This window comes from Podarcis gaigeae (genome assembly GCF_964106915.1).
Source record: "Podarcis gaigeae genome assembly, chromosome: 4".
In the NCBI taxonomy this organism is placed as follows: Eukaryota; Metazoa; Chordata; class Lepidosauria; order Squamata; family Lacertidae; genus Podarcis; species Podarcis gaigeae.
Genome location: NC_139677.1, coordinates 11,293,685 through 11,312,928, shown reverse-complemented (window position 1 = coordinate 11,312,928; position 19,244 = coordinate 11,293,685). Strand labels below are relative to the sequence as shown.

The window sequence follows — 19,244 nt, the reverse complement described above, 5'->3', positions numbered from 1 at the left end:
CTGAACCTTCCCTTCTCAGGAATCATACCCAAAGTCTTCCAACAGGTTCTTGATTACGACTAGATGAGTGTTACACTACTGCATCCATATGTAATCAGGGCTCTACACTGTCCCCATTTTCACTAGCTGTTAAAAAACTGTTAAATGAAAAAGGGGGTGGGAATTAAATATGAATGATAAAATGCTAAAATATTTTAAGTACTGAAATGGAATTGGGAAAAGTACGTTACATTGAGCAGCAAGTAAAGGAGGGACGGGAAACGTCATGGAAGCGAGGTGGGAAGTCAACTTTTAAATCTGTATTAAATTTGAATTAATTTGATGTTGATTTGTTAAAATTTTTGAAAAGCAATAAAAACAACTGGCTAACAAAATAACTATTGTACTTCAGAAAGCATTCTCTTCTGTTTGGCAACCAGTGTTAAGGAAGGCAAGATTGCGTTGTGACAGTTTCCAGTGTGCACTGCTTAATGGGTGACATACAACTAAGCCCTACTCAGAATAAACTGATTGAAAGCAATGGATACTGGAGACCACACACTGACTCTGCCATATTATTTACACACACACACACACACAAACAAACATTTTAGATCTTTATGAATAGCATTCAGTACTGTTTCTTTGAAAGGGGATTCATAAACTAAACCAAAGATGCCCAACTGGCAGACTTAATCTTGACTCTGTCTTCTAATAATGGTGTTGTGAAAGTTTAGCTGACTGTTTCCCTAGTAAGAAAAATAAAAGTGATTTATTATACAGGGATGGTAAAGCTCTGGCCTTTCAGGTGCTGACGAAATCCAACTCCCTTCAGCAACTGGGATGATAAGAGCTGTAGTATCAAAACAACTGGAAGATCACAGGTTTTCCATCCCTGTTTAAATCAGTGAGTGATGTGACCAGCAAGAGACACAGAGACAGGAACAAACAGACACTGAGAATCTACACTTTAACATTTCACCTCTAAGTTATAATGACTCGGGACATGTGTCCCATAATAGTGGACCATGCATTGGAGACCAGTTTGTGGTCTTCATATTTCCAGCCTCCAGCACTGCCTAGAGAAGTGAATGCCAGAATTTGGCCAAAAGAAACCTGCCTCAAAATTAAAGATTTGGCACCAGAAGGGCAAAATAAATCCATACATCAGAAAACAGCCAGCCAGCCAACTTTACCTCCATTAATCCTGTTTGGTTGTGGCTCAAGAGGATTTTGGGCTTGAGGAGAGTAACACTGTTGCTGTGGATAATTGTTTGAGGGGAAATATGGGGAAGTCGGGCTTCTCCTGCAGTCCCGTATACTGGAAAAAGTCTGTGAATGGGGAATTCCTCTTTGGAAAGGGGAGCAGCGGGTCAACCGAGGCTGCGGAGGGGGCAGGTGGTCGAATTCTTCCTCTTCGTCCTCAAGGCTGTAGCGATCAAATTCCTGGTCGCTGCTTGTCCCTTTCTTGCTTGAATGGAGAGACACGCTGGAGCTGTTTCTCGATACAGATGCTGAAGTAGACGCATAATCTTGTCTCAGACCTGTTAAGTGTAAGGAAAAGGCGAGGTGAGAGCCTCAAATGGTCAACATTTGTAATGAACATCACCCCTTCTGCAAGAGTCCGTTTTCGTATGAAAGGCATGGGTTTTGCAACTTACTCCCATGTCTACAAGATGCATGAAAACGTAAGTCAAAATGTAAATGCATGCAAGTGGGAAGGAAAACTACGGAACACCAACTGGACTTTCACATCCTATTCCGAAGAGGGGAATGAATATGAAGTTTTTAATGAAGGCAGAGCACTATATTTGAAGTGCATTATGAAGAGAGGCGGTCCTCAGACAGGCTGATTAAGCAAAGAACTAGCTCTGTGTGAAGATACAACGTAATTCAACATAGTCCTGTGAAATGCATTAATATGAGGGATAGACCAAAAACATTCTTCACACACCCGACATTCCTAGGCTCCCCCGCTGTGACACCCAGACTATGGAACTCCCTGCACTGAAAATCCTATATTCCAGAAGCAGGGAATCTCCAGACATCAAAGTGTTGGACTACAGCTTCTATCTTCCCTACCCATTAGCCATGCCGACTGGTGCAGATGGTTGCAAAGAGCATACATATCTATTCTCCGCAAACAGCTCACTCAAAGCCATGTGCAAACTATGTCATAGTGAAAAGCTGCAGAAAATAAATCTAAAGAGCATCATTTGAAATTCTCCAGATGATCTGGTATTCTCGTTGTACCTTCTATCTATCTAAAGCCTGCAGGATACCTTAGTTAGTCAATAGAGGATGAGACTCTTAATCTCAAGGTTGTGAGTTTAAGCAAAAAGATTTCTGCATTGCAGGGGGTTTAACTAAATGACCCTTGTGGTTCCTCTCTACATTCTATTATTCCAACCTCCTTGAAAACTCCCCCCGCCCCTTACTGCTCTGCTGCCTCCTCCTTAATGTCATTGGCTGATCTGCTGTAATGTCACAGCAAGCCTTTACAGACACGGGTATAGGTGTGATTCCTGCGTTGAGGGGGCTGGGCTAGAAGACCCCTGAGGTCCCTTCCAACTCTACAGATATAGGATTGTATGAAGGATCCCTCTGTAACCATCACCCCCTCACATGCCCTAATGTCACAGAAGACCTAGACAGCCTTGAGCAAAGTTGATGAATTCTGAGGGGGAAACAGGAAAGCTTTGAATTCTAAGATTTTTAACAGCTTGTGCCAAATTAACCCCCTTCGTGTGTCTCCGTATGGCATGGGATTCTGAATGACAACTCCTTGACACAGATCAGACGAGCGCTTTCAGAGCCTTTCAAAGAAAATAAGATTTTCTCTTTGTGAACACAATTACCCCATAGCCCACTTAGCTCCCCCTCAAAAATAAAAATAAAAATTTAGGCTCCTTTTCTTCACAGTACTAAACATGATACATTACATTACTCAACTACATTTAAGACTTATTCATACTAGGATTTTTTTTGGAGGTGGAACATTCAAGTATAATAACTTGAAAGCCAAACCAAAACACCAACATGGTGTTGTTGTTGCTTTTAAAAATCGCATTCAATAGCTTAGACATGCCTACAATCAAGTATTTTCCCTGAGGCATTAACATGCAGCTTTTAAAAGAAGTGGTGGCGGGGGGGGGGCAGAGCAGAGGGAGAGGAAGGACAGTTAATGGCCTACTCTCTTCTTGCAGTCGAGCCATGATCTGGACGTCTGTGAGGTCTTGCAGTTTATATCCCATGGAGATGGAATCGTCTTCTAGTTCTGAGGTGCTCAGTTCACTGTCTATGGATGACTGGGGGCTGAGAGGGGAACTTCTAGAAACACAGCCTGCAGAACAACAACAGAGCAAACCCCTTAACTTCAAGCGACGTGCAAAAGCATCTACTTTTCAAGCAACATTTCAAGTTTATTTATTCAGCACTGCATATATAAACAGAACAGGCTTCATCAACCGGCATGATGCTACATTCCGTTATTTACTTTTACATTGTGAGGTTCTTTAAGTCTATTTAAAATGGTACTGTACTTTGGTGTTCCTGTTGGTATGGAAAAGAAACAATTCTGCAGCATGAATCTACAGCAGAGGGAAGACTAGTGGGCTCAAGTGTACAATTTCAAACATTAATAAACAAAAACAAAAGTCTCAATGCAAATTCTGGTGAGTGAATTTGGAATTCCTGGAAGGCCCAGATTATTATTTTTCCAATGCTTTTAGCCCTTATGTAGGTAAATCTGAAACGCAGCATCTGAAGGAAGAGAACCTAAGAATGTCTGCCTTTCTTCTTTTATTCTAGACAGATCAGTATATTCATACATCCCTTAAATGCAACCCTTAATTTACTGATGTCTCTCCTTCTGGTGGCCCCAAACATACACAGGCCAGACTCACATTATTGCCATTGCTTAGTAGTGTAGATGCTGGCCCTATTGTCACAGCCTGCTGTTTCCACAGGCCAAGGGCTAGAGCAGACCACAGTAACTCTAAATAACAGCAGAGTGGGGGGGGACCCCATTGTTCAGTGTAACATGGAAGCAGAAGCTGTCCATGTTCTCCAGGGTGTATTCTGTGTCGAGGGGTGAGAGGAAGGAATAGCAGTGGCGTAGCGTGGGTTGGCAGCACCCGGGGCAAGGCAAGTAATTTGCACCCCCTAACCCGTGGATTTGCGCCCCCTAACCCTAACCCCCAGATGTTGCGCCCGGTGTGGCCGGCCCCCCCTGCAACCCCCACGCTACGCCACCGAGGAATAGTAAGAATTTCCCTGTTACTTGGGAAGCAACATGAAGACAAAAGTAAGAGGATGAAAGCAAATGTATCCACGAAGCAGAATTTTAAGTCTAGGTCATGGCATTGGCCCCAGTCCTGTAGGACCAAACTAGATGCAATGGGGACAACCATATGAGTTTATACTCATGTTTCCCTCATTCAGATACACCGTGAAGGAATGGGTAATTTTTTTTCTGAATGTGAAAAGCAGTGCATGCACGAAGGCAGCTAAATCCTTTCGCTCTCCTTCCTTACTTCAATATTCTCCACCCCGCCCCCCGTATTTCCACCTGTCCCCCAATGTCTGCATTCAGAGCTGGGATGGGCAAAAAGCTGCTTCGAATCAAGGCAGGCTGTAGGTGGGGAGGTTGCAGAGTGCTATCCGGTGTCCCAACCCATCAGTGGCATAGGCTAGCCAAGGTATTTGCAAGCCATTTTGGTTCCCCCAACAAAGAGGCACTGGGGAGCAGTGCAGGGATGTCAAAATAGCGGCTTCCTACACACCTACCGCTGTTGCTCCATAAATCTGAGTCAAGATCAGGGGTAAGTAGGGAGGACCAACTCAAGGACTCAGAGGCCTTTCCCAGAGGCTCTTGACCAGTGTTTCCCAAACTTGGGTCTCCAGCTGTTGTGCGACTACAATCCCCATCATCCCTGACCACTGGTACTGCTGGGGATGATAGGAGTTGTAGTCCAAAAACTGCCGGAGACCCAAGTTTGGGAAAACCTGCTCTCGACCTTCAGTGGTCGCCTCTCCATTCTTAGTATTGCCAGCAGCCCTGTTTCATGCAATGGAGCACAGAGAAGAAAGACAGCAAAAGTATATTCCATAGCTCCCCCCGTCATGCTTAGTTTGGCCTCTCAAAGCTACATATCTCAACACTGAACCAAAGTCAACAGGAACTAGTTAGGCCTTATTACAGTGCTATGTTAGTAAGAAAGCAAGCATTACCTGTTCTTTCAGGTGTTAATATTGCTTTATTGAAGCTTTTAGAGAAGGCAGGAGTGTTAAAGCCATTGCTATATGGAGTGAGCCTTGCAACAGGGCTATAGGGGAAAGCCAAGGAGACAGACGTAGAGAAGAGACTCCGCCATCGACTAGCTGTTAACAGACATGGTAAAGGAAGAGATGAGGTTATATTTGGAGCAGACTCTTATCCATTAGGAAGTTAGGCATAAAAAGCTTAACAGCACAAATCTACACACATCTGCTCAGAAGCTAAGTCCTATTAAACACAACTTAGCCCCAGGTAAGTGTAGATATGATTGCAGTTTCGGCTGCAGTAGACGAGCGAGAGAAAACAGCAGGTGTTCAAAGACAAAATAAATAAAGGTTATTAAAGACAGGATGTGAATCTCCAGAAACAGATTTAGAGTGCAATGTTTCTAACTTTTCGCCTTTCCCATTACACAGCACTATTGATTATGTCAGCTATCTCAAGGCTTAAGAGACAAGATTTCAAGTATTTCAAACATTAAAAAATTCTAATGCAAGTTTGTATATAAAGAAAGTAAGAGGTTGTGAAAAGATTTTGATAATGGACAAAATCATGTTATTGTACATAGTAGAGCCAGAAATGGACAAAATTGGCACGCAATTAATTACAAATTGGAACTGCTCTTTTCCTTACTGAAATAGTAAATGCTACAGAACAGATGCTGAGCTCACTGTATTTGTTTCTAGGATCTTGACAAGGTATTGTTGTAGAACAGATTTTAACTCGATATTTCATTAAACTGCTTTAATATTGCATTTTAAATTGTTGTAGCCCACACCCTGGCACCTTGGTTGAAAGAAGAGTAATAAATTGAATTAGTAAAGCTGGATCATTGTCTTGATTTTCTTTAAGTATATGGTGTAACAGATAATACATATGACATTTATTTGTACAAAATATTACTGGGTGTGGTTAATTGGGACATAACTGAACTGAGAGTTAAGCTACAGGGCACAACAGTAAAGTACAGGCTCCCTCATCAAGTGCTAAAAACAAACTTAATCCCCTTCATAAGCTTTTAAGCCATCAGACACAAATATTTCTTCCTTTTAACAACATGAAATTCCAAGTTACATAAGCATGAATATATTTAATGCATATCGGCACACTCTGAAGTAGACATCTCTCCCATATCTATCAACTATGCAACATCAGAAAGCCTCAGTAATCTCGCAGCCACATCCACGGCGAGGCTTAAGGAATTTTTACATATACAGAAAATGATATTCAGAATAGGTTTCTTAAAAGTAGAATAAAATTTCTCTATGTATCTAAGAAAGCTACTAGTGTGGTGTAATGGGTACAGTGTCAGGCTAGGACCAGGGAGACAAGGGTTCAAGAACCAGGTATACCACTCTGGGGAGGAACAGCGAGATTAAAATGTAACAAAATAAAGGAAAGAAAAGCAGGGCAACATCCGTATTCTCTACGCCTCCAGACACTGTCCTATAAGTTCAAAATGTCATACAAATCACGTCCCCCTTCGCAAGCCATCATGCTCTGCGACAGCATTACCACAACCTGCCATTAACTGCATCACAGCTGTTGTTGAGCAACAAAATATTAATATGAAATCCAAAGAGAGTTGTAACATTCCAGGGGTGAGAATCTGATCTTACAACTTTTTTAAAAAAAATAATATGTATCTTCTGTATTAGTGTACCTGAAAGCACTTCTTCAAGCAAAATTTGGCAGGGCCACAGGGTTCAGATTTACAAGTAGTTGAATGTACTATTAATACCACCTATTATTAAAACAATAGGATCAACCCCATGCATCAAATGTCAACATGCTATAAAAGACTCCTAGGACTTGCCACTGAAAGTTAAGTGATGTCCAAGAGTGTCAATCTCATAACATTTGGGTACCAATATTTTAAATGGGCACGCTTTCCTTTAAGTCCCACCTCATTCCAGGGCAGCAGACATCCCAGAATACACTGGGCATTCCCACTGTCAATACATTGTACTCAATGAACCACAGACAATGTAGATCTATGGAGTTCCTTGTTTTTTAAGCTTTGATGTGGCAATCCTGCAAATGAGACACATGATCACTATAGCATTGGGCACCACTTAGGTCTACAATCTACGCATGTCAAGTCCCATCATGCAGAACAAAGCACATTAGCAATTGTCAGAGCCGCCCCTAGGTCCCAGCTCACAAAGGACCAACGCCCGGCTGTAGTTATTTACAAAAGTCTTTATTGAAGTTCAGTTTCCATTTCAAAGCCGGAGCGTGCTGCTCTACGTCTTAAAGTCTAGACCGGCGAAGTCCCGTCTGAGTCTCCTCCCCCCTGACACCAGTTTAAGACCCTAGCCTTGCTCCACCTCTTCCTTAGCTCCTTCCTCCTCTGGGCCCTCCTGCCCGCTGGGGTTTCATCCTTTCTGGACTCTTCTGACGCTGACCCCCCTGATTCTTGCCCCTCCTTCCGGCGGGCTTTAGGACCTGGTTCCCTATCCGGGCTACCTGCTGTGCCGCTCGCCTGCACATTTGAACTTGGTGCGCGCACGTAGCCGATAACCTTCCTCTCGACCGTTCCCTCGCTCTCCGATGGAGGCGTGGTCAACCCTGACTCATCTTCTCTCGCTGGTGGTGAATACGCTGGCCCTGATACCTGGGACTCCTCCCCCCCACTACGGTCTGGAGGGGAAGCTGGTCCTGATTTCCAACTGCTGCTCTGGGAGTCCCCGCTGGCCCCTTGCTTCTGGGGTGTCCCCCTTGGGGCCCCCCTTGCCCTGGCCATCGGCGCCCCCTTCTGTGAATCTTCCGATTCGCTGGAGAGGCTCATGGAATCTCTCGGGCTACTGTCCTCTTCTACGCTCCCCTCGGATTGCTCCCCCTCGCTCTCCATCTCCTCCCCTCCCTGCGCTCCCGCTGCGTCCCTGACAGCAATGAACAGCATCCAGCCAGGCCTCCTGTTTTGAGGACTTGATCACAAGTTACAGAGGCCTCCTTTGCCAAAATCAAGCCCGGTCTATTAATTCATGAGCTTTAATGACTAAATGAATTTTCCATAAATGCAAAATATATTTTGGGAACAAGCAGACAGCTGCCACCTTAGAAGAAAGCTACAGTATACCTGTGATTTTAAAACCACTGGCAACATTTTGTACTTCTCATTATAAACCAGCAAAAGGAGGCAGACGTTAAAAGGCCTTTGTGATTCTCCTTTTAAACACAAGACAGTTTTGTAACAGCGTGGTCATTTGCCAGGGCCAATTAATGGTCTGCATGCTCTCACCCACAGATGCAGTCAACAACGCAAGTGCAGGCCGCATTCATTATTTTGCACAATAACTCCTGTGACAAGACTTGTCCTGAACAAAGCTACTGTTATTGCAGCTGTGACTCTTAAGAACCACACGAAGAACACCACGTTTGTCACTAAGGAAATGGATGAGAGAGGTGAAAATATATTCTACAGCCATCAGCTGTTCTTCAGAGAAGGGCAAGACCCATCCTTCTGTGGCACAGAGAGTGGGGAAAGAGTGCTCACCTATTCTCATCCTTATAAATGCAACTGGAATAATTTGGCGGACTGTCAGCTCAGAAACACAGAGACACACACACATGCCAGATCGCTAGCTTTACATGATAAGAGGTTTGCAGCCCCAAACAATTAGATTGGCCCATGTACTAGATATCTATGCCGAAAGGTGCCAACCTCTCTGCTTTGATAACAAGGATCCCTCTGTTCACCAATGCTACCCAATTTCTTAGAAACTTCCCTGGGGATTGTTATATGGTGCAGTTAATCACCGCCAGATCCTGCATGTGTTTTGCAGGCCCTCAAGACATGCGCACTGCCCCATACGTCAGTGAAGGCACCTGTCTCAGACTCAGTTCAGCACGTAACCCCAACTTTAACCACCTAAGAATCCTGGGCACTGCAGTTTGCTAAGGGTGCTGGGAGCTTTTTGAGAGACCCCTATTCCCCTCACAGAACTACAATTCCCAGAGTACCCTGGGGAAGAGGGATTAACTGTTTAAGCACTCTGCAAATTGTAGCTTCACACGTTTGGGCAGGGCTTGATTGGCTAAAGAGGTGTGGCAGACAGGGTGAACAAGCTATGTGCTTTATACCTGATTGATCAATGGGTTGCCCAGAACAGCTACTGGTGAAATGATGGACATTCACAAGTGTTTTTTCCCATGGTAGAGAGAACACTGGGTTGCTGAGATGAAGATGTCTCATTTGTGGGGTGCAGAGTAAATAACAAGGTGTGAAACTAAGCACTGAGTAATAAAGGTTGTGCTCTGGACTACGTTGCACTGTTAACTTTGTTCCAGGTAAAGATAGTGAAACAATCACTTCAGTTCCTCTGCATCACTTCCTTTTTGCAAGCCCGCCTAGGAGCAAGGCAGGCTGCCCATGGATTTCACAAGGAGGTGGGCAGGGAAATGAGGTTGCGTCCAGGAAGACTTAAGGCAGGAGGGACAGGCACACAGACACGGGAGAGAGTTCAATATGGAGCTGCTCCATCCTCCCATTTTTGTAGCCAGACACAATAATGATCCTGCCATCATGATTTCAGAGTTTGGAAGTATACACAGGCCTCACTATGTGTTTCCAGGAAAACTTCCGTAAGGTTCGCATATCGAGGTGATGATTGCTATGATTTCCTGTAGGAACATATTTAATCCATCCTTTCTCCTTCCATGCTTTCTGGCTCAAACAGCTAAAGCCAATCACCAAACAAAGGAAAAATGGATTTGTCCAATCTCTCTCCCTCCATGGTTTTTGCCCTAAATAAACAGCCAGAGCTTGCCTATTTGAATCATCCATTTGTGTAGCAAGGTGGGTATAAATAATAAATTATTATCATTTGTGTTTGGATAACTGAGATTTCAGATAATGAGAGTTCCGATACTGGGACTTGTATGGGAAGTCACTGTTTGCAAACAGTATTTTGTACTAACTTCAAACCATGGTTTCACATCCTGGTTTTTAGGCCTCAAACAAACCATGGTTTGTAGGCAAGCTTGGGTTCAATCATGGGTTAGCTAAGCTAGGGATGAAGAACATGTAGCTGTCCAAATGTTGTTGGATTCCAAAGAGGGGTAATGGGACTTGGAGATCAACAACCCCTGCAAGACCACAAGTTCCTCAGTCCAAAACAAAAAAACCCATGCTTTCAAGTGACATTTTAACTGGGTCACAGTACGCCACAACCAGAGGTTTTAGACTACTTGCCATGGTTTTACGCCAAAGTGTGTTCTGCACTTATAAGGAAGATGCCCATTATCTAAACCAGGCTTCCTCAAACTCGGCCCTCCAGATGTTCTGAGACTACAATTCCCATCATCCCTGACCACTGGTCCTGCTAGCTAGGGATCATGGGAGTTGTGGGCCAAAAACATCTGGAGGGCCAAGTTTGAGGAAGCCTGATCTAAACCTTTCAGAATATGAACCATTTCTTCCTTGCAAGAACAAAATATAACCATAAGCATTAAAGGCAAAACCATATTTCCACAATGTGTCCCCCCCCACACACATATGCAGCAAAAGGGCAAATGCAAAAACAACCGTTCCCCTCCAAGAGTAAGCACTGTTCAAGAGGCACAGAAAAACTTGCTGCACCAACTTCTACTAAGTCAACATTTGATGAGAAGTGATGGTGCAGCTCAAGCGTGGAGGCTTAAAAAATGAAAATATAACTTACAGAGGCACTCGGGCCAGACAGAAACAAGAGAAAACAGATCAAGAGCCTTTCCTACTGTGTCTGGTATGATCTAGCTCTCATAGAAGAGTCGTTTCTCAAAGGAAGCACAAGTCACTTGATTCCCTAAAGCATGTATGCATGTCACATAAGAACGTAAGGAGAGTATCAGGCCAATGGCCCATATAGTCCAACGTCTTGTTTTCATGGTGGCCAAACAGATGCCTATGGGACGCCTGCAAGCAGGGTGCAAGCACAAAATCACCCACAGTCTCCAACAACTGTATGCTCTTTTTGTATGTGTGTATGTGCTACACTTTCCTTAAAAAAAGAATGAATTATGGGTTCTTGTTTGAAAATGGAAACCTATACAGTGGTGTCTTGCAAGACGAAATTAATTTGTTCCGCAAGTCTTTTCGTCTTGCGAGTTTTTCGTCTTGCGAAGCACGGTTTCCCATAGGAATGCATTAAAAATCAATTAATGCGTTCTTATGGAAACCGCCTTCAGAAGAGGTCCAGGACCTCTTCTGAAGGCGGGCGGGGGGCAAAAGTCTTTGCTCCCCCCTGCCTGCCTTCAAAAGCCCTCCGGGACAGCGGAGAAACGCGCTGCGTTTCTCCGCTCTCCCAGGAAGGCAGGCGGGGGGGAGCAAAGACCTCTTCTGAAGGCGGGCGGGGGGCAAAAGTCTTTGCTTCCCCCCCCCCCCCGCCTGCCTTCAAAAGCCATCTGGGATAGCAGGGAAGCACTTCCCTGCTATCCCGGACTGCTTTTAAAATGCTGGCGGTGGGGAGCAAAGCCTTTCGGCCCCCGCCGGCCTTCCTGGACCTCGTCTGAAGGCCGGAGGGGGGGGGAAGGCTCTGCTCCCCACCGCTAGCATTTAAAAGAGGTCCCCGGAGATTTCCCTATGGGCTTTCTTCTTGCGAAGCAAGCCCATAGGGAAATTCGTTTTGCGAAGCGCCTCCAAAACGGAAAACCCTTTCGTCTAGCGGGTTTTCCGTCTTGCGAGGCGTTCGTCTTGCGGGGCACCACTGTATAAGGATATTTTATTTTCCTTCCACTTGTCCTAGAATTTCAAATCCCTCTAAGTTGCTCAAATTGTTGGGCAATTGGGCAAATTTTATTTTTTTTATACCCCTTCACTGATCAACTAAATTGTATATATTTTTCTTGTGAACTGCCCTGAGATCTTTTGATGAAGGGTGGTATATAAATCATCAGCACAAGCATTACTGCCTCCGAATGTGGAGGAAGAGTGTGGCCTTCATGGCAAGTAGTGACTGATAGCATCATCCTCCATGACCGAATCCTCTTTTAAAGTCTTCCAAGTTGGTGGCCGTTGCTGCTTCCTGCAGAAGTGAGTTCCCTAGTTTAACTAGGTGTGACATAGTGATTTATTTTACCTGTTCTGAATCTTCCAACATTCAGCTTCACAGAATGTTCACAAGCTCTAGTGTTCCAAGAGAGATCCCCTCCCATCCACTTTCTCCATTCAGTCAATCACGATATTTGGATGAACTGTGTCTGGACCTCCTCTGAACAAGAGTCCAGATGGTGGGATGACAAAGGACAGGACAACAACTTCACAACAGCTGGAATATACTATATGGCAGACCCATCGTACTATGATTAGGGGCCAGCAATCTGGCCTCCACAGAAGGACTACTCTTTTCTTCTGTTGCCAGTCCAGCAGATGGAAAAGGTGTGCGGAAAGCACAATCTGGGGAACATGACTTGCAGAAATTATTCCACCTCCCCCTCCTGATAAAATTAGCACTGACTTGTCAAGGGCAAGTTAGTCCCTAGGGCTGTTTCTTACTGGCACTTTCCTGGGTGCATCTTTTGAATGAGGAAGCAGAAGAGAAGCAACAAGCCATACCCAAGAGCAATTAGAGACATTGATATATAGAAAGAGACTGTAAATGCGTGTGAAGCAGCTGAAATATGGATTTGTGCTGATGGCTTGTTGTTGTTGCTAGCGAGACAGCTGATGAAACCACTGCCATGGTTATGAAACCTCTGCACAAAAACCCAGTGAAACACAGTAAGAATGTGAATGACAGATTTGAGAAGTTGGAACGGACCTCCTAGGGTCACCCAGTCCAACCCCTGCTATGCAGAAATAATAAAATAAACTTATTAAAAATAAGTCACAGAATAGGAATGGAAACATGTCCTTATAATCGTAAGAACATTAGACTACTGCCTCACACCAGGTCCGCCTATTTGTCTGTCTTGACCCACTACTGTCCACTCAGCTAGGAAAAAGTCCTTCAGGGTGTCCAGAAGTCTCTTCCATCATCTACTACCTGCTCATTACCAGAGATTCAACTTGGAACCTTGCATGTGTTCTGCCACTAAGCTACAGCACCTCCATTTATTTCTGCACTGCATTTGGTTCTCCAAGAACTGTAGTTTCAGACAGAAGGTGCAGAAAGAAGAGTCTAGGTAGGCTGATGCAAACCATCAACTAACGACGACTTCCAAATATGCCCGGTAAGTTCCTTCATAATACTTTCCTCCACCAACTTTTGCCGTTTGCTTAGTGTGGCCGAAAATGCCAGCGTTATGTAACCTCATAGCTGCCTTTTCCAAAGAACATTTTTGTCAGAGGAACCAAAAGCAGCAGAGACCTGCAGCCAAATGCCTTGGTGATTATTTCAAATCAGTATGTTGAAATTCCGTACCTCCAGAGCTTGCATGACTCTTCAATCTTCCCCCCGCCCCCAGACAGTACACAGTGTTTCTTCTCACTAGCTTGCCATTCTGCTTCTCGGTTATCTACTTCCTATGGGCCCTTATTTCTCAGTACTGCTCAATCTGTTCTGCTGCAGCTGCCCTGGAGGTCCTGATTCCTGAAACCTCCAACTCTGGGACCTTCTCCCCACTTGTACCCTTCTGCACATAGCATTCAACCTTTCCCAAGGCTAGACCCCCGTGTGAGGTTTTAAACCTACACACTGTAGCTTCCCTCACAGCAGACGCATACTGTCAGCTCAGTCACTGCTTAGAAAGAAAGGGTGGCTGGCAGGTACCAGACAAGATATTGCCTTGCTACGAATAGATACACAACGGACAGGGTGCACTTTCAGAGGACATGGAGCTGCCACCCGAGAGTTCCTGAAATGGCTCAACAATTGCCGTGTGCGACAGATATCACAGGGAAAATGACACTCTCACAAACACTGTAGTGGTACATGCTTGTTGCTTATAGCCACCTCCAGACTGTCAGTATTTTTGCAAGAGGGATTCAATCACAAAACAGAAATTTAGGTTTGTGCAATGAAAGCACCAGGCATTCCTTTTCATTCGTTATCGTTTGTGCTCATGATGGTGTTGGAGCTGTTCTGTGCAATCCTGCTTTCAATTCTGTACCATGTCTGCTGCAGGTTTGGGGCAGACGTACGGCTTAGTTTCCAAATTGGGGCACATCCTGTCGATTCCTGCTAAAATTCTGTACTGTTTCAGACCATAAATGTCCAGGATTGGGCCGGGGTGTATGCATTGTTCTCCTTTCATTGCACATTATAGCAAAACAGTCCCCCACCAGAGGCATTAGGGAAGCACTGTAGAACAACTAAGAGAATGCAGTATAAATCCACTACGAATGCGCTATTATTTTATGAATGACACACTGCAGAATATATTTGCCAAAAAAAAAGAAAAGTCACCAGTCTGAAGGAGCCCAGACTCCTCCATGTGCTCAGTTCATTGGGCCATTGCAGAATAAAATTAGGATACTATCATGCTCTCAAAAAAAAAGAGAAAAAAAGCAGAGACATCACCTTACCAACAAAGGTCCGTATAGTTAAAGCCATGGTTTTCCCAGTAGTGATATATGGAAGTGAGAGCTGGACCATAAAGAAGGCTGATCGCCAAAGAATTGATGCTTTTGAATTATGGTGCTGGAGGAGACTCTTGAGAAGAAGATCTCTGCAAGAAGATCAAACCTATCCATTCTTAAGGAAATCAGCCCTGAGTGCTCACTGGAAGGACAGATCGTGAAGCTGAGGCTCCAATACTTTGGCCACCTCATGAGAAGAGAAGACTCCCTGGAAAAGACCCTGATGCTGGGAAAGATTGAGGGCACAAGGAGAAGGGGACAACAGAGGACGAGATGGTTGGACAGCGTTCTCGAAGCTACAAACATGAGTCTGACCAAACTGTGGGGGGCAGTGGAAGACAGGAGTGCCTGGCGTGCTCTGGTCCATGGGGTCACAAAGAGTCGGACACGACTAAATGACTAAACAACAAAATCATGCTCTTACACACAAAGCCAAGTATTTGGTAAGTTTCATGCCAGAATATACTTTCAGTAACAAAAGCAAGCACTTGAATGGAGCATTTCCCCCTTTCTTAAAAACAAGTTCTCAAGAGATTAACATGTGTTCATCCCTCATTTGCTTCTGAAACCTCAGCATCCTGAGGCCAAAGTAAAACACAGACTGTGGAAATAAACATGACATGGGAAACAGAAACTCTTAAGCATATAATAAGTTTGGAACAACTCTCTCAGATGCTGCAGAAAAACAAAGGAAATGATAAACGAGAGATCAACTTTCACAGGGAATTTTGAAAGTGAACTGATCTCCAATTCATTATAAAGATTCTTTCTGTCGGGAAATCTGGCCAGTTTTACTTAATTAACTCTTGTTTTATGAAGTGTTATGGCTATAAATTTGTTTAGCTCTTTTAGTGTTGCGTGACTACAGTTGCAATCCTGCGTGACTACAGTTGCAATCCTGTGTACACTTACCTGTGAATAAGTCTTACTTAACTCAGTTACTTAACTTACTTCTGAGCAGATATGTATAGGCTGTAAAGAATAGGGTTTAGCAGTTTTCATTTTTTAAAAAACCACCACAACCACAAAACTGATAATAAACCCACTGACATTTTCAGTACCAGCATTTCCTCATGATGGTGGCACATGATCACACACAAAGACACACACAAGCTAGGGATATTCTGATAGTCCAGCATGTGTATTTATTTTTATTAAAATTATCTATATTCTACTTTTTAGGGTAATTTACCACCCGCACCAAAGAAACCCTTTATTTAAAAAACAAATACCAATTCAACAAGGGGAATCAGATTAAAACATACACAAAGTCAGCAGTAAAAAAAAATCAATACAATGCTGTAGCTTTGTCAGTGCAGGTATGATAAACCCACCTTCTCCCCAATTTACTTTCAGTGAGGCAGGGGTGTCTGGGTGGTGGGCAGCTGGTATCTGAACCCAGACACTCATGTACAAGCTCACTGAGGGTATAAGAACAGAGGTGTACATGCAAGTGTACATCACACTGAAAGCAAAGAAGTACATCCTTATTTAGATGCAAATCTGATTTTAGGACATAAATCCCCAAACAAGGAAATCTGGGACACTGCAGAGCTCCCATAAATATTTGAGACTGTGGGGCAGAAAGCCCTAAAGAAAAACAGCACTTGGTTTCAAACATCCCTACTTCGGCGGTTTTCAATGTGTAGGCCACAGAAATACAGAACACCTTGCACACAGACAACTCGACTGGACTAGCCTAAAACCAGTAGGAACAGATTCTCTGAGAAAGCAATGGAAACACAATGAATAAAAAACCCAAAGCTACCTTGTTCCAACCTGAAGCAGAGAGAGCGTTTTGCAGCTTCCATCTCAGGGCTTGGATTATCTAGAACATGGCGACACCACTGCAAAGGGGTCAGTGATTTTTCTTGGGGTACGATGCTCTTTGTTGGTGCAACATACAACCTAAATAAAATCAAAGAAAAGCTTTAGCACAACACATAAATTTGATGCTTCTAACGGAAGATGTACAGAACTACAAAAGCAGAGACGGTGTCATATCTCAAATTGAGATTAATAATAAATAATAATAATAAAAAAATGTATTCTCATTCTAATTGGTTTATAATTACTATGTTTGGAGTGCACAGCCTTGAAGGCAAGCCTCAAATAGGTCCGGAACTGTATCTAAAGTAAATAGCTTTCAGAACAAACTACAGTCCTATTTAGTGGTCACTTACATAAAGTTAAACAACCATTCCCCAACATGGTACCTTCCAGATGTTGTTAGAACTCCCATCATCTCCAACCATTGGCCATGCTGTCTGAGGCTGTCTGGGAGCGGAGTACAACGTCATCTAGATGGCACCAGGGTTGGGAAGGAAGGTTGAGCCACAGTGAAATCCAGTTTTCGGCTAAGCACATAAAACATGTTGGTATGAACTCTCAGATTATAGCTCCTCTCGACATATTCTTCTGAGTGAAGAGTTGCTTGTTAAGGATTTCAACATAGGTAAGCAGACAGAAGCTTTTTAATACCTTGGGTGCCATCCAGAGAAATTTAAGCACTCTTAACTCAGACAAAAACAAGTTAAGCACTCATCAAGAGTCTTTGTACAGATTACCACATGGCCATAAGCCCAGGTTCATGTCCAAGAATATACTAGACAGGGAGCTTCAGCCAATCTTAACTCAGAGAGGTTAAAGAATCACATGGCTAGAAGGGAAAGGTCATCTAATTTAACCCCCATGCAGGGAATTCCACTTCTACAGCACCCCTGTTAGAGGCCAAGGCCTCTACTTCAAAAACCTCTAATGTGTAAGAGTCTACCATCTTCTGAAGACAGTCTGTTCCATGTTGAACAACTTGTAGCCCAGGAAGTTTCTCCTAACATTTGGTGGAAATCCTCTTTCCTTGTAAATTGGACCTGTTGGTTTGGGTCCTACTTTCTGAAGCAACACACACACACACACACACACACACACACACAAATTTGCTCCATCCATGTGAAAGCCCATCAAATATCACATCACCCCTCAATCGAATCGTGATTTTGCCACCCTAGATTAAAGTCAACTTCATCCTGCCATCTTTTTGTAGGGTGGTTTTGGGGTAGGTGGGTGGGTTCAGAGGAAGATTCCCCTCTTCCATGAACCATACAACTGGGTGTTACAAACAATGAAGGAAAGGGCTTCAGTTAAGAAAACTAACGCTTTAAGAATGAAGGTCAAATGTGGCCCTCCAGGAATCTCTGTCCTAACTCCTGCCTGGCGCTGTTTTGCACACTCCTTGAGTGTTTTTGCCAGGCTAGAACGCACGTTGGAACTCCACTGGCAGCTGTCATAAGGATATTTGGAATGAGGCATCAGTAATATGTGGATGACACCCAGCTGTCTCTCCAATCCATTGGAATAAGGAGAGGAGGTTGAAGTGCTAGACTGCTCTTAGGAGGCAATAATGGGCCAGGTACAGGCCAATGAACTGAAGGGCAATCTTGAAGAGGCAGAGGGGTTCTGCGTTCCAAGTTCTTGAGTCCAGGAGGAAGATGGCTTCTCCTGGGCAGGTTACACTCCCCTGGATGGAGCAGGTTCATAGCTTGGGGTGCTACTGGATCCAACACTGTTGCTGGAGACTGGGCAGGCTCAGTGGCTAAGCACACCTGTTTCCACCTCCAGCTGGTTTGCCAGCGACAGAGATTGTCACTGTTCTCTATGCTCTGATAATCAACAGACTGGCCTATTGCAACACAATTGGACCCCCAAGGATGTACTCTACAGGGAGCTGACTTCAGGAACCAGGTTCATTGGCAGACCAACTGTGTTGCAGTTGTCTGCAAACACGACATGAAGGCTGGCAACATTAATATTGCAATGTGGGAATCCTTTGCAGATGACTGTAGTGCCTGGAGACAACCAGTTAGGTTGTGTATCAGTAACCAGAGGAGGAATGACTGTTGGGAGGAGCACAGCGAGAATAAATATCATGGTACACCTGTAGCAGCAAAACTAGACATCTTCATTTGCCCCAGATGTAACAAAACATGTCTCTCCCATAGCAGTCTTTACAGCCACAGCTGGTGCTGAAACTCAACAATGGTTTGACTTCACCCCTAAAGCCACACTCTTTCACTGTCTCCTGAGGCAAACGGATGTCAACCAATAACCCCAAGGCTGATTCCCCCATGGCTATCCCTCCACTCCCCACAGACACTGCCCACCCCCCACAGCAATTTGAAATACCAAATGTTAAACAGAAGAAGTGATATTATCTATCCATATTATCTATTTTACATAAATCATTTTTAAGAAATCAACCACATACACAGCTTGGCTTTTCTTTTTTAAGATGAATGCACAAAGCCCAAAGAAATCAGAAATTGTTGTTGTTTAGTCGTGTCCGACTCTTCGTGACCCCATGAACCAGAGCACGCCAGGCACTTCTGTCTTCCACTGCCTCCCACAGTTTGGTCAGACTCATGCTGGTAGCTTCGAGAACACTGTCCAACCATCTCATCCTCTGTCGTCCCCTTCTCCCCAGACAAA

General features: G+C 44.1%; 1 protein-coding gene and 1 long non-coding RNA gene across 4 annotated transcripts in view; both read right to left on the bottom strand.

The window, feature by feature from the left end:
- The window catches only part of LOC310844127, a 249,647-nt gene that overhangs the window by 130,473 nt on the left and 99,930 nt on the right, over positions 1–19,244 (bottom strand). The window lies entirely within an intron of this gene.
- Positions 1–19,244, bottom strand: part of SLAIN1 (SLAIN motif family member 1) — a 35,850-nt gene that overhangs the window by 10,261 nt on the left and 6,345 nt on the right. The window contains exons 2-5 of one of the 3 annotated variants that reach the window (XM_083737823.1): positions 16,528–16,667; positions 5,212–5,361; positions 3,173–3,322; positions 1,176–1,523 (exon numbers count right to left, since the gene is read on the bottom strand). In XM_083737823.1, coding sequence (XP_083593949.1) covers positions 1,176–1,523; positions 3,173–3,322; positions 5,212–5,361; positions 16,528–16,667 — 788 coding nt within the window. The remainder of the gene's footprint in view (positions 1–1,175; positions 1,524–3,172; positions 3,323–5,211; positions 5,362–16,527; positions 16,668–19,244) is intronic. The other 2 variants (XM_083737824.1, XM_083737825.1) reach the window with 2 other exon arrangements.